Raw genomic sequence first — 13,062 nt, 5'->3', positions numbered from 1 at the left:
ATGGATGGACCTTGGGGACATCACGCTCAGTCACAAAGGACCCCGTAGTTAGGGTTCCACCTACGTGAAGTATCTGAAGAGCCAAATGGCAAACAGAAGGTAGAACAGGGGTCACCAGAGGCCGGGGAAGGGGGAGTTATTGCTTAACGGCTCCCGAGTCCCCGCTGGGGCGACGAGAGGCTGGGAGAGGCGCACAGCACCGTGCGTGGCTAACACCGCGCTGCGCGCTGAAGGGGGAGGCAGTCACTTTGTCACGTGGCGCTTTGCCGCGCACAGTGGAACCCGCCCTGGCAGCTGGCCCTGGCCTTTGCTTTCCTTCCATCATGTGCGTCTGCACGCCACTAACTGCCCTAGACGTCTGGTCCGCCTGCTCGGTGAGCCACAACATGTCCAGACGGGCCCGGCGGCCAGTCGGCGACAGATGGACACGGGGTCTGTTGCAAGCGAGGCCCTGGGACAACACTGCATCGGGCACCCGTGTACGTCACCCTCAGGCATCTGACCACTTCTCTAAGGTCACCATCCACACGTGGGACTCACAGGGGGAGGACATGCACATGTTAAACCTGCAGGCACTTGCCCCTCCTCCGCAGGAAAGCACCCTCTTGGGCAGGAAGCCGGACCCGAGTCAGCGCAGCCTCCCCTGCCCCACAGGGAGGAGCCCAGGCCGGCTCTGCAGAAAGAGCCACAGCGCTGGAACGGCCTCCTCCTAGCTTCCAGGCGCGGCTTCCTCCCAGTAACAGCAGCCAGGACCCTTCCCCAGGCTCCTGCGATCTGAGTTAAGGTCAAGGCCTTATTGTTAGCTTCAGGATCGGTTATCAATTGATTTTCAACAAAGGCTGCAAGGCCATGCATGAGGATAGGCTGACCATATGCCAAGAAGGGAGCCTCAACCCTTACCTCCCCCGCAGAGAAAGATGAACACCACGCGGATCACAGACTTACCCGTCAGAGCTGAAACGACCCTAAGATTTCTCTCAGACAACACAGGAGAGAGAGTGCTGGGGAAACTGGGCACCACAGGCATGAGACTGAGCCAGGGCCATCTTACACCGAACACAAAAACTAACTCAAAATGGATTAAAGACTCGAATGTAAAGCCTGAAACCATAAACGTCCTAGAAGAAAACATAGGCAGTAAGGGCCTTGATGTCAGTCTTGGCGATGATTTTTTGAATCTGACACCAAAAGCAACAAAAGCAAAAACGAACAAGTGGGACTACATCCAACCAAAAAGCCTCTGCACAGCAAAGGGAACCAGCCGCAAACGAGAGCCAGCCTGCGAGAAGGGAGGAAAGGAAGTACCTGCAAATCATATCTGTACGGGCCGATACCTAAAACATATGAGGAGCTCATACAACTCAACAGCCAATAAAACAAGCAATCCAATTAAAAATGGCTGAGGATATGAATAGACATTTTCCTCAAGAAGATATACAATGGCCCGCTGGCTTGGCTCAGTGGTTGAGCGTTGATCTATGAACCAGGAGGTCACGGTTCGATTCCCAGTCAGGGCACATGCCTGGGTTGTGGGCTGGATCCCCACTGTGGGGCGTGCAGGAGGCAACAGACCAATGATTCTCTTCTCATCATTGATGTTTCTATCCTTCTCTCCCTCTCCCTTCCTCTCTGAAATCAATAAAAATATATATTTTAAAAAGATGATGACAAGGAGGAAATCGCATGACCTCAGGTTACACAAAGATTTCTTCAACAGAATACAACAAGCATGAATTCAAAAATTCAATAAATTGGATTTCACCAAAATTAAAAACGTACCCTCTCCAAATGTCACTGTTAAGAAAATGAAATGGCAAGCCACAAACTATGAGAGAAAATATTCGTAACAGGTGTATCGGACAAAGGGTTTGTACCCAGAATATACACAGACTCTTGAACCTCACAAAGAGCAAGAGACCATGATAAATGGGCAAAAGCCTTGCACAGTCACTTCCGGAAAGACAGACAAACGGCCCCACAGCTGATGAAAACCAGATCGGCAACAGCCTTCGTCGGGGAAGCGCAAGTGGAAAGCACAAGATCCTGTCCCGCCCGGAATGGCTGAAACTGAGAACAGACACCACCAAGTGCTGAGGAGCCTGCGGCGCAGCCAGACCGCGGGTCCCCCCTGGGGGGTGTCCATGGCGCTCCCTGCACCGCTCAGAGCCCATGTGACTTCACAGGAGAGTGCCCCCCCCCCCATCCTGGGGCCGGCAATGCCCTTCCTGGGAGTCAGCTGCCAAAGGAGGCTCCCTCTCAGCCGCCGCCCCCCCCCCCCCCCCCGCAATGTCCCCGCCCCCTCGCCCTCCGCCCAGGCGCCGCTCCTGCCCCTTTTGGCCCTAGCTTTGGTCACACAGCATCTTGGAGGCTGTCCCTGAGAACTCTGACGCCTGCCTCCTGCCTCCTGTCGTGAGCTGCAGGTGCCCCTCCTCGCAGATGGGCGTTTGGGTGGCTCCCCATCTCCCGCCCCCAAGAGCCAGCACCCCGCACCCGGCCTCACCTCGTAGTCCTTCTGCAGCAGCACCGTGTGGGTGAGGCTCTTGTCCAGGCACAGCTCCGCGAGCTTCCGGCACGTGTGCCGCACGTTCACCACCAAGTCCGTGCTGGGGACGTGGCTCAGGATGTGCAGGAGGATCTCGTCGGAGAAGCCCAGCAGGTGGGCACTGCCCGCCATCGCGGCGGCCGCAGGGGGCGAGTCGCCATCACTGGAGAGGTCCTGCGGATAAGCGGGCACCAAATTCCCATGGCACGCCCTTGGACAACCCTCAGCCCAGCCTCCCCAGCCAGGGAGAGAAGCCAGAAGCCCCCACCCCGTCCGTGGAAAAGAAGGTGCCTTTAGCCGAAAAAGGTTTGGCTCAGTGGATAGAGCGTCGGCCTGCGGACTCAAGGGTCCCAGGTTCGATTCCGGTCAAGGGCATGTACCTTGGTTGCGGGCACATCCCCAGTGGGGGGTGTGCAAGAGGCAGCTGATCGATGTTTCTCTCTCATCGATGTTTCTAACTCTCTATCCCTCTCTCTTCCTCTCTGTAAAAAATCAATGAAATATATATTTTTTAAAAAAGAAGGTGCCTTTACCAGAAACCTTAACTGCAGAACAAGAACCCACGACAGCTCAGCCTGCGTGGCTCGGTGGCTGAGCATCAACCTATGAACCAGGAGGTCAGGGTTCAATTCCTGGTCAGGGCACGTGCCTGGGCTGCGGGCTTGATCCCCAGTGTGGGGTGTGCAGAGGCAGCCGATCGTGATTCTCTCATCCTTGATGTTTCTCTCTCTCTCTCTTTCTCCCTCCCTCTTCCTTCCTCTCTGAAATCAATAAAAATATGTTAAAAAAGAAAGAAGCAACTGGGGAAGTGGCGGAGTCTGCACTCACAGGGCTGCCGTGAGGGTAAACGAGTCAACGCACTCAACCCGCAGAACCGTGCGGGATGGTGCCTCTGCAGCTCTGTCAGTGAGGCCAATAAAACGAGAGGGCCGCCACGGAGGATGAGCCTGTAAGTCCTCACAAACGAGACCCGCGCTGACCAGACGGCAATACCGCTCCACGTTAAGATCAGCCGCCGTTTCCCTGCATCTCGGCATCTGGCCAGACCGCGCGGTGGTGTGTCCCACCGGCTGCGCACACGCGTCCTTGCACTTCTGTGATGTGCACAGCTCTCCCCGCGAAGGGGCCTGCTTCCGTCCACTGCCAATGCCTGTGACGTGCACCCCAGAGGGAGGCGCTCGACCGAGGTCAGTCCTCACGGAATCCCCAGCTCAAGGCCACAGGACGTCAGATGCTCTAACAGGAGCCCACGGGGGAAGGAATCTGTGTCTCCCCAACACCCCCCCAAACAGACCCTCCTGCCTCCAAACCGTCTGAGGGGGCGCCTCTCTGCCCACTCCCAGAAGAGTACCCAGAATTCTCTCCGCTGCCTTTTCCAGCGATTCTCCCTACAGGCCCCCCTCCAGCTGCCTTTTCTGCACATATTTTCGTGGATGGAAGCGTTGAGGCTTGGAAAGCCCTGCTGCTGCCATGGCAACTGTCTGCGGAGGAAGAACCTGTCTGCAGCCCAGGGCAGGCACGGTGGGGTCCCACCCTGTCCGACAGGCCCCGCCCCGCAAAGGCCCCGCGGGCCGCGGAAGGGGCTCAAGGAACACATCCCACCTGCTCAACAGCTCGGCCCCCCCACGCCCTTTTCTTCCTAAGAGGCGGCAGTCAGGGTGACTGCTCTGTCCTCCTGACTGCCTCCCTCCCAGCTCCCCTCTCCCACGGTCACCTGGGCAGCAGGCAGCCAGCAGGCCCACGCCCACAGCTAGCCCGGTTGTTGTATTCCGGGTCCAGCGTTTTGGACCACAGTGAGTTTCCTTAGAAGGTTCCCAGCCCGAGTCACCTGTGAACAATCAATTCCCAGCCCCCAAGCTAGTTGAAGGGACTCCATCTCCGGGGAGAGGCTGGAGCAGGGACAGGCCTTAGCAGGCAAGCTTGGCAAACAGGACTCGGGCACCAAGAGGGTTACCCCTCCTGATCCCCAACCTGCAGGTTTACCAAAGGAAGAATGCCACCAGAGACAAGAACATCGGGCAAAACCCGGCACAAACACCGAATCATACCATTTCCAGTTACACTACTAATTCTAAACTTCTCTTAAAACCACCTAGAAATTACAAGGATTAAAAAAAAAAAAAAGCCAGGAACTAAGTCCGGCTCCCTCTGTCCAGTCTCAGCACACCCCCCCCGGATGACTTCCCACACGCTGGGCCCCCGATGCTGGGCGGGCCTGGAGGAGGAACTGCCCCGCTCGGGCAGCAGGTCATTCATCCCCCTGGGACTCAAATGCTCCCCCCCTTTCCTGGCTTCACCAGATACCCTCCTCCCCCAGACCCTAGTCTCATCAGATGAACTCTAATGGTCTGCTGGCTCACTTATCTCCTCACTAGGCCCGGAATGGGTCGTTTTTAACACCCAAGAGAAAGAGGCACTGAACCAGGCGAGTCCACGAACCGCCGGCTTCAGAATCATTTGAAGCAGAACTCCACTCCTCGGAAACTGTGGGGGGGGTGGAGGGTGGGGGGGACCCTGCACATCCGAGCTCTAAACCAGCAGTGACTTTCACAACCAGAACAGCCCGTTCTGGAATCAGAGAGCGGGGACGGTTGCACAGCCTCGTGAATATAATTTTTAAAACCACTGAATTGTAGCCTTACCCAGTTTGGCTCAGTGGATAGTGTCAGTCTGCAGACCGAAAGGTCCTGGGTCCGTTTCCGGTCAAGGGCACGTACCTCGGATGCAGGCTCTTCCCAGGTCCAGGCCCTGGTCCGGGCGCGTGCAGGAGGCAACCAATCAAAGTGTTTCTCTCACATCGGTATCTCTCTGTCTTTCCCTCGCTCTTCCACTCTCTCTAAAAATCAATGGAAAAATATCCTCGGGTGAGGATTAAAAAAATAAAATAAAATCACTGAATTGTACACTTTAAAAGTGTGCATTCTGGCCAGCTGGTGTGGCTCATGGTTGAGTGTCAAACCATGAACCAAGACGTCGCCAGTTCAATTCCCACTCAGGGCACAGGCTGGCACTGCAGGCTCGACCCCCGGTGGGGGGCGTCAGGACGCAGCCAATTGATGTTTCTCCCTTCCTCTCTCTCTAAAACCAATAAGAACATATTTTTTAATTGTGGATTTTATAGCATGTGAACTTTATCTCCATAAATAAATAAAAAATTAGACCATCTGAGAGAGAGGGAGCTTGATCTCCACATCCAGGGGGGAACTAAACTCCTCTCAACCCAAGACACGCCCACAATGCAACAAGAGGCCTCACTGGCCAGGTTCCCAAAATGTGCCTCAAGGAGCAGGGGGGCCTCTGCGCCAGGACCCCCATAAGACCCAGGTACCGGACACGAGGCACCTCCCCCACCCAATCTCCGCCTCAAGCACACACGATTCACCGGAACCTGTTAACGCAGCCGGGTACCCGGGGAGTCTTCCTCAGGAGGCTGCCATGTTCCTGCAGGTGGGCCCCACAGCCTCCCCTCAATCTAGGAGCCCCGCGGCCCTTCTGAGCCCAATTCACGGCCAAGTTAGAGGAGCTGTGAGCTACTCCCAACCATGTCCCACACAACATACTCAAGCCCCATCACCCCATTCGGCCAGCCCCAGGCGGGCCCCTAAGCAGGAAGCAGACAGAAACACGGGTACATATGGAAGGAGGTGGGGAGCAACAAAAGGGAAGGCACCCGTCAGAGTCCAGACCCCGCCCCCCCCCCCACGCCGGCTGCAGAGAAACAGCTTGAAATGCTTTCCAGGGCGTCGGTGGGATTCTCCACGGGACTCGGATTTGTGGGGCGTTGGGGAAGGAATTCGGGGTAACTCCTAAGTCCCCCCGGTGAAATGGCTTTTCCTTTACGACTCCCCCCCGCCCCCCCACGTCACACACAAGGAGGCTCAGAGAAAAGTTGGCTGGACCTAAACTGCATTCCGCGATCGAGGATGGGTGCGCAGTGGTTTGGAGGGAGGACCTCTCAGAGGCCTGGGGCCGGGGAGTCCCTGGCGGCCTGGAGACGGGCGGAGAGGCGGGGAAGACCCCGGGGGTGGGCACGCCGGGCTGGGGAAGGCATGGGAACCCGAAGGAGGAGAGAGCTGGTGCCTTCGAGGGGCAGGGCGAAGGCCTGGCGGGCGGGGCGGGCAAGGCCAGGGTCCGGACGGGAGAGAAGGGGCGAGGCCGAGTGCAGGGTCGGGACCGGAAGGACCAAGCCCGACCGACGCCAGGGCCGGGGTGGCAAGGAGCGGCCGGGGCCGGGGCCGGGGCCGGGACGGAAAGAACGGAGCGGGACGGGGGCGGGATGAGGAGGATGCGGGGGAGCCGCCGTCGGGACCGGGAACACCGACGGGCGAGCCGCCGGCAGGGCGGAGAGCGGGAGGCGCCGCCGTACCTCTGCGGAGCTGGCCATGTCGAAGGGCCCGAGCCGCGCCGCCGCCGCCGCCCCGGCGCCTCCCGCCTAGGCGACCTGGGACGCTCAAAGCCGGCGCGTCCGCGGCTCCACACAGCCCCCGGCGGGGGCGGGGCCTCGCTCACTTCCGGCGCCCTGGACACGCACTTCCGCTCGCCCCGCGCCGCCGCCATGTTGGGTGCGGCGCCGCGACAAGGCCCGGCTAAGGCGCGGGACGGACCTGGGAAGACCCCCCAGGGGTCCCTCCGTGCTCGGTGACCTCATCGCTCAGCTTCAATTAATTTAAAACCCACGCGTGGCTCGTGGCGCCCGAGGGGCGGTGCAGCCGGAGTGAAGGTCCGGGGGGCAGGGCCGTTCCCCGGTGCCTGCCGCGCCCCAGCCGCGAGCTGTGCAGCTGCTCCCACACCAGCTGGGTGATGAGCGAGTGAGCGAGGGGAGGCGGCGCCAGCCCTTGGCAGTGGTTCCGAGTGGCCCCAGCGTGTCCTTTGGGTGGTGCCGGGCCAGAACATGGATTCGGATCCTGCGCTGGAGCGCTGCCTGACCTCCGAGCCCGTTTCCCCACGGGCGCCTCCCCGCGGCCGCGCCCCCGACTCCAGGGAGGTGTCGGGAGGGAGGGGCGAGCGCCAGGTTCCCAGCCCCTCCGCGGGCCTGGACGCCCCGCTCTGAGCGGCGCACGGGGTGCCGGTGTCCGGGCAGGGCGGCCTTGCCGAGGAGGGGCGCTCCAGCCCGTTCGGGAGGTGCCTGCCCCTCAGGAGCCTGAGCTGCCTCACGGGGGAGCCAGCCACCCCGAAAGGGAGCAGTTCCGTCCCGGGGCCGGGCAGCTGCGGAGGAGTGAGAAGGAAACTCCACGTTCTACAGAACAGAACTTGCGTGTCTGGACGGACGACCTGTCCAGGGAGGCAAGGAAGCAAGCAGGCAGCGATCCGACTACCTAGGTGTCGGGGTCAACTCCCGCTTCCTCCCTGATCCTGTGTGCCACCGGGGGCCAGCCTCCAGCCTCGCTCGGCCTCGTTTTTCCTCCTGTAAAATGTGCGCAAGAGGGAGGGCGGGAGGCAATGTGGCCTCCTCTCGCTGAGCCTGGCTTGGGCAGGGTGATGCTGGGCCTTTGCTCCAAGCCAGACAACATCAGAGGGTCAGCCCCGCGCAGGCCTGGGAGGAAAGGAGCAGGGCCTGAAGGACTCTCAAGGTCAAATGTGTGTCTCAGCTGCACTTCCAGAGTTTTGCAGAGGAAAAGATGGATGGAGCGCCTGCTGCAACTACCCCTCCACTTGTTCCTGACGTCCCGTTTCTAAGGTGTGCGTGGACTGCGATGTCACTTCTCCAGGCATCTGGCCCCACCCACCCTCCCCTGCTTCCCGAGGGTGACTAGTCCCTAGGCATCTGTCTGAGACAAGCATGCCCAAACTCCCACCTGCTCAAATCGAGGTCTCTCTCGCTCCCACTCTTTAAAATAAATAAATTTTAAAAAGAAAACTTACTTGTAGCTCCCAGAGCTCAGGGTGTACTATCAACTGATTGGCCCAAAAGATCTAGAACTGGCCCAGGAGTGACTTCCGGTCACAGACCCTGCTTCCGGGGCCTCTGAGACTTTGGGGTTGGGGGAGAGCCACAGGAGCATCCTGGGCACTCTGCTGCCACTTCTGGACCAGCGGCTACGGCCCATGGGCAGCTGCTGTGGTGTTTCGGGGCCTGGACCAGGAAAACCTAGTGAGCCCAGGGGACCCCAGGCTTCAGCAGTCTCCTCCGCACCCTCACCGGGGAAGGTGGCCACACTAACAGTAACATCTCCCCTCTTCCTCTGGAAGAGGACCCAAGGGCCACAGTGCCCCTCCAAGGAGGGGAGGACGCCCCTCAAGCCTCAAATCTGGATTGATAGGCACCCAACTGTGCCTCACTCCCTCAGGAGAAATGGGCAAAACCCCTCATGGGGGCCGCACCCTCTCCCTGCAGGTGCCAGCAGCAGCTGCTGGCGGGGGAAGGGTAGGCCAGGCTGGAGAAAGGGCCCCCCAGGATCCTGGCCGCTCCCTCCTCACAGGGTCCTAGGACTAGGCCAGGACTGCACTTGGCCATGCAGAGGAAGGCATCCGCCCTACAAGAGAGAACCCCGACACCCCCAGAGCCATCTCCACCAACCTGACACCCGTACCCCAGCCCTGGTCACAGGGTGCTGCCCTGCAGACCCCCAGATAAATCCCCTCTCCAGCTGTACGTGGTCACTCCAGGTGGGGAGGCAGGTTTGTAACCCTGTTCTCAGACCCATGGAGGGTGTGGCCTAGCAGGCGCAAAGGTCCCACCCAACCCCGAGGCTAGTCCCTGGAACGGAGCCCCTCTGGAAGCCATCTGCACTTCAGAAGCCAGCTGAAAAGCAGGGGCACTGGGGGCCGGGCCAGGGGTTTCCTTTCAAAGGTCTAGAGGCCAGGATCCCAACTCCTCCCAGCCCCCTACCCTAGACTGGTCCATGCCTGGGTTAGAGCACCTCCACCTCCACCTCCCCCCTTATAAGTAGAGCCGGCCTGGCCCCCACCCTTCCCCCAACCACACCCATTTCCCCAAAACTCATCCATGCCAGAAAGCCAGAAAGTTCCTTTAAGGTGTGCACTTTATTGAACTGGTCTCAAGTCAGTGTACAGGTAAGCCCTGCTTGGCTGCCTCCACACCTCAACCCACTCCCCAGGGGGACCAAAAGCCTTCATACATCTCAAGTTGGGGACAAAAAGGGGGGCCTCGATGGCTGGCCATTCAAAATAAAACAAAAAGAACAAGTATTAAGGCGAAGATTAAAAAATTTGGATTACATAATTTACACAAAAGCAATGCTATCACCCTTCCCGTGTGGTCTCGGGCAAGGATTGGCCCTTCTTAGGGAGAAGTGGGTGGCTTTGGGGCAGGCAAGGGACTTCCTGTAACAATGCATCTCATATTTGGAATGACTATTAAAAAAAAGAACAATGTACAATCAAAGTCCTGGCCACATTGTAGAAGTTTGGGGATGCTCGCTCCAACAGACTGCTGTCACCTTCACCGTTCCAGTTTTTAAATCCTGAGTCAAGCGCCAAAAAAAAAAAAAAGATCAAAAAAACAAACAAAACAAAAAAACAAAGCCATGCCAATCTCATCTGTTTTCTGCGCAAGTTAGGTTTTGTCAAGAAAGGGTGTAACCAACTGGTAACAGTCCGCCTAGAAACATTTGCGGTGGACGATGGAGGGGCCGGACTCGTCGTACTCCTGCTTACTGATCCACATCTGCTGGAAGGTGGACAGCGAGGCCAGGATGGAGCCGCCGATCCACACAGAGTACTTGCGCTCAGGGGGCGCAATGATCTGGGGAGACAATGGGACAGTTAGCACAAGGACCCTGATGGCAACCACAGAGCCCATCCCACCAAGGGCAGACTCTCCACCGGACCGGCCAGCTCAGCTGGGCGGACACTCACCTTGATCTTCATCGTGCTCGGAGCCAGAGCGGTGATCTCCTTCTGCATCCTGTCGGCGATGCCTGGGTACATGGTGGTTCCACCAGACAGCACTGTGTTGGCGTACAGGTCCTTACGGATGTCGACGTCGCACTTCATGATGGAGTTAAAGGTAGTTTCATGGATGCCACAGGATTCCATGCCTGAAAGGAAGGAAGGCCAGACTTAGCTTCCAGCGTGGCCACAAGGGTGGCCTTTGGGTGGAGCGGGGGCGGGGGGGGAGGCCTTACCCAGGAAGGAGGGCTGGAAGAGGGCCTCGGGGCAGCGGAACCGCTCGTTGCCGATGGTGATGACCTGCCCGTCGGGCAGCTCGTAGCTCTTCTCCAGGGAGGAGGAGGACGCAGCCGTGGCCATCTCCTGCTCGAAGTCCAGGGCGACGTAGCACAGCTTCTCCTTGATGTCACGCACGATTTCCCGCTCGGCTGTGGTGGTGAAGCTGTAGCCACGCTCCGTGAGGATCTTCATGAGGTAGTCTGTCAGGTCCCGGCCCGCCAGGTCCAGACGCAGGATGGCGTGGGGGAGGGCATAGCCCTCGTAGATGGGCACCGTGTGGGTGACCCCGTCCCCGGAGTCCATCACGATGCCAGTGGTGCGGCCAGAGGCGTACAGGGACAGCACGGCCTGGATGGCCACGTACATGGCGGGGGTGTTGAAGGTCTCGAACATGATCTGTAGGGAGAAACGGGTCACGTCACACTCGGGCAGCCACCGGGCACGAGCAGTCAGGCCAGACCAGGAACATGCAGAGAGTGCAAGGAACACAGGTTAAGTGTGCTGGGGACCCCAGGATGGAGATTCACTTCAGACCTACTGTGCACCTACTGAATACACACTCCCAAGGCCACTTTACATCTGCCTCATTGGCTTTGTCACACAAGCCAGTGTTAGTACCTACACCCACAGCACTTTACGCTTTAAAAACCTAGTCAGAAAAGCCAACACGAGAAAGATTCCATCTGGAGAAAAGCAAATAGAACCTGCAGAATTCCAAAGGAGACTCAGGTCAGAGAAGAAAGTCCTAGGAGAATGGCAGAGAGAGAACCAGTGAGAAAGGGCGTGGCAGAGGGGACAGGAAAGGATGGGGAGCTGCCCAGGGAAGGCCAAGGGCTACCAACCTGGGTCATCTTCTCCCGGTTGGCCTTGGGGTTCAGAGGGGCCTCGGTGAGCAGGACGGGGTGCTCCTCGGGGGCCACGCGCAGCTCGTTGTAGAAGGTGTGGTGCCAGATCTTCTCCATGTCGTCCCAGTTGGTGACGATGCCGTGCTCGATGGGGTACTTCAGGGTCAGGATGCCTCTCTTGCTCTGGGCCTCATCACCCACGTAGGAGTCCTTCTGGCCCATGCCCACCATCACGCCCTGCAGAAGGGAGCAGCAAGGTGCCCTCAGCGTGGGCAAGATCCCACCGACCCCCACCCAGAAAGCAAAGGACTCTCGTGGAGGAGCTGGCCTCATAACCCGCCCCACCCACCAAATCAGACCCGAGGCTGGCGCCCTACCTGGTGCCGGGGGCGCCCCACGATGGAGGGGAAGACGGCCCTGGGGGCATCGTCCCCCGCAAAGCCGGCTTTGCACATGCCGGAGCCGTTGTCGACCACGAGCGCAGCAATATCGTCATCCATGGCGAGCTGCGGGGAGAGCAGGGCCGTGAGCCGGAGTCGGGTGCGGCTGCCCCCGCCCTGCCCACTTCCGGCGCTCCGCGCCTTCGAGCCGCCAGGGGGCGCCGGCGCGCGCCCAGATTGGGGACAAAGGAAGCCAGGCCGGCTGCGTTATTACCATAAAAGGCAAACGCTGGCGAGAGGCGGCCCGCGGCGCGGCAGGAAGCCAGGCCCTCGGCCCCGCCCCGCCCCGTTCAAACTGCGCCGGCCGGCCGGGCGCGCGGAGACCACACCCACGGGAGCCCGCGCCGCGGCCGTGTGCGCAGGCGCCTACGCGCGCGGCAACCCCACCCCTTCCGGCGGCCGCCCCGCTCCGCCTCGCCCGGGCCGCGGCGCCCAGCCCTGGCGCGCGCACACGCACGAGCACGCGCACCCCGTCCCCAGTGCCCGGTCCCCACCCGGCCGGCGAGGCCCGCCGCGCCCACCCACCCTCCGTCCCCGCAGCCAACCGCCCGCTCGGCCCCCGGCCCCCGGGACTGTCGGCGGCGCCTGGGAGCGCGCCCTGAGCGCAGCGCGGCCCGGCCCGGCCCCGAGGCACCGGGGCTGAAGTCCACTCCCCGCGCCCGGGCGCTGGCCACGGGGCAGGGGCGAGGGGCGCGCGGGCCGGACCGGTGAGGGCCGGGGCGGGGAAGGCCGGGGCGGGGAGGGCCGGGGCGGGGAGGCCGGCCGGCCCGCGGGCTTACCAGGAGGCGGTTGGTCGCGAAGGGAGAGCGGCGAAGTCGAGTGGCCTGCGCGGGCGGCGGACGGTCTCAGCGGCGGCGGCGGGCGCGCCGCCGGGTTTTATAGGGCGGCGCCGCGGCCGCTCGAGCCATAAAAGGCAACTTTCGGAACGGCGCGCGCTGATTGGCCCCGCGCCGCTCACTCACCGGCCCGGCCGCACAGTGCAGCATTTTTTCACCCCCTCTCCCTCCTTTTGAAAAAAAAGGAGAGGACTGAGGGAGAGCGAGAGCGAGATTGAGGAAGAGGACGGATAGAGTTTTGCCGTGGGCCGCCCTAGGGTGCTGGGCCC

At 60.3% G+C, this 13,062-nt stretch overlaps 2 protein-coding genes across 4 annotated transcripts in view; both read right to left on the bottom strand.

Annotated features, from left to right (window-relative positions):
* Positions 1 to 9,391, bottom strand: part of FBXL18 (F-box and leucine rich repeat protein 18) — a 29,286-nt gene extending 19,895 nt beyond the window's left edge. For 2 of the 3 annotated variants that reach the window (XR_013813550.1, XM_079771650.1), the window contains exons 1-2: positions 6,909 to 7,050; positions 2,501 to 2,716 (exon numbers count right to left, since the gene is read on the bottom strand). Coding sequence is in view for 2 of the 3 variants with exons in the window: in XM_079771650.1 (XP_079627776.1) it covers positions 2,501 to 2,716; positions 6,909 to 6,926 (234 nt within the window). In the remaining variant the exon portion in view is untranslated. Of the gene's footprint in view, positions 1 to 2,500; positions 2,717 to 6,908; positions 7,051 to 7,146 lie in introns of those variants that run through there. The other variant, XM_079771651.1, reaches the window with a different exon arrangement.
* Positions 9,392 to 9,507: 116 nt separating this feature from the next.
* On the bottom strand, positions 9,508 to 12,844 carry ACTB (actin beta). Its single transcript, XM_079771652.1, has 6 exons — positions 12,737 to 12,844; positions 11,895 to 12,023; positions 11,515 to 11,754; positions 10,630 to 11,068; positions 10,361 to 10,542; positions 9,508 to 10,247 (listed from the first exon to the last, which is right to left on the bottom strand). The coding sequence occupies exons 2-6, from the start codon at positions 12,015 to 12,017 to the stop codon at positions 10,104 to 10,106; spliced, it is 1,128 nt and encodes a 375-aa protein (XP_079627778.1). The 5' UTR covers positions 12,018 to 12,023; positions 12,737 to 12,844; the 3' UTR covers positions 9,508 to 10,103.
* Between the last annotated feature and the right edge of the window lie 218 nt (positions 12,845 to 13,062).

Source organism: Cnephaeus nilssonii, assembly GCF_951640355.1.
Source record: "Cnephaeus nilssonii genome assembly, chromosome: 5".
Lineage (NCBI taxonomy): Eukaryota > Metazoa > Chordata > Mammalia > Chiroptera > Vespertilionidae > Cnephaeus > Cnephaeus nilssonii.
This window is presented reverse-complemented; position numbering and strand designations above follow the sequence as displayed.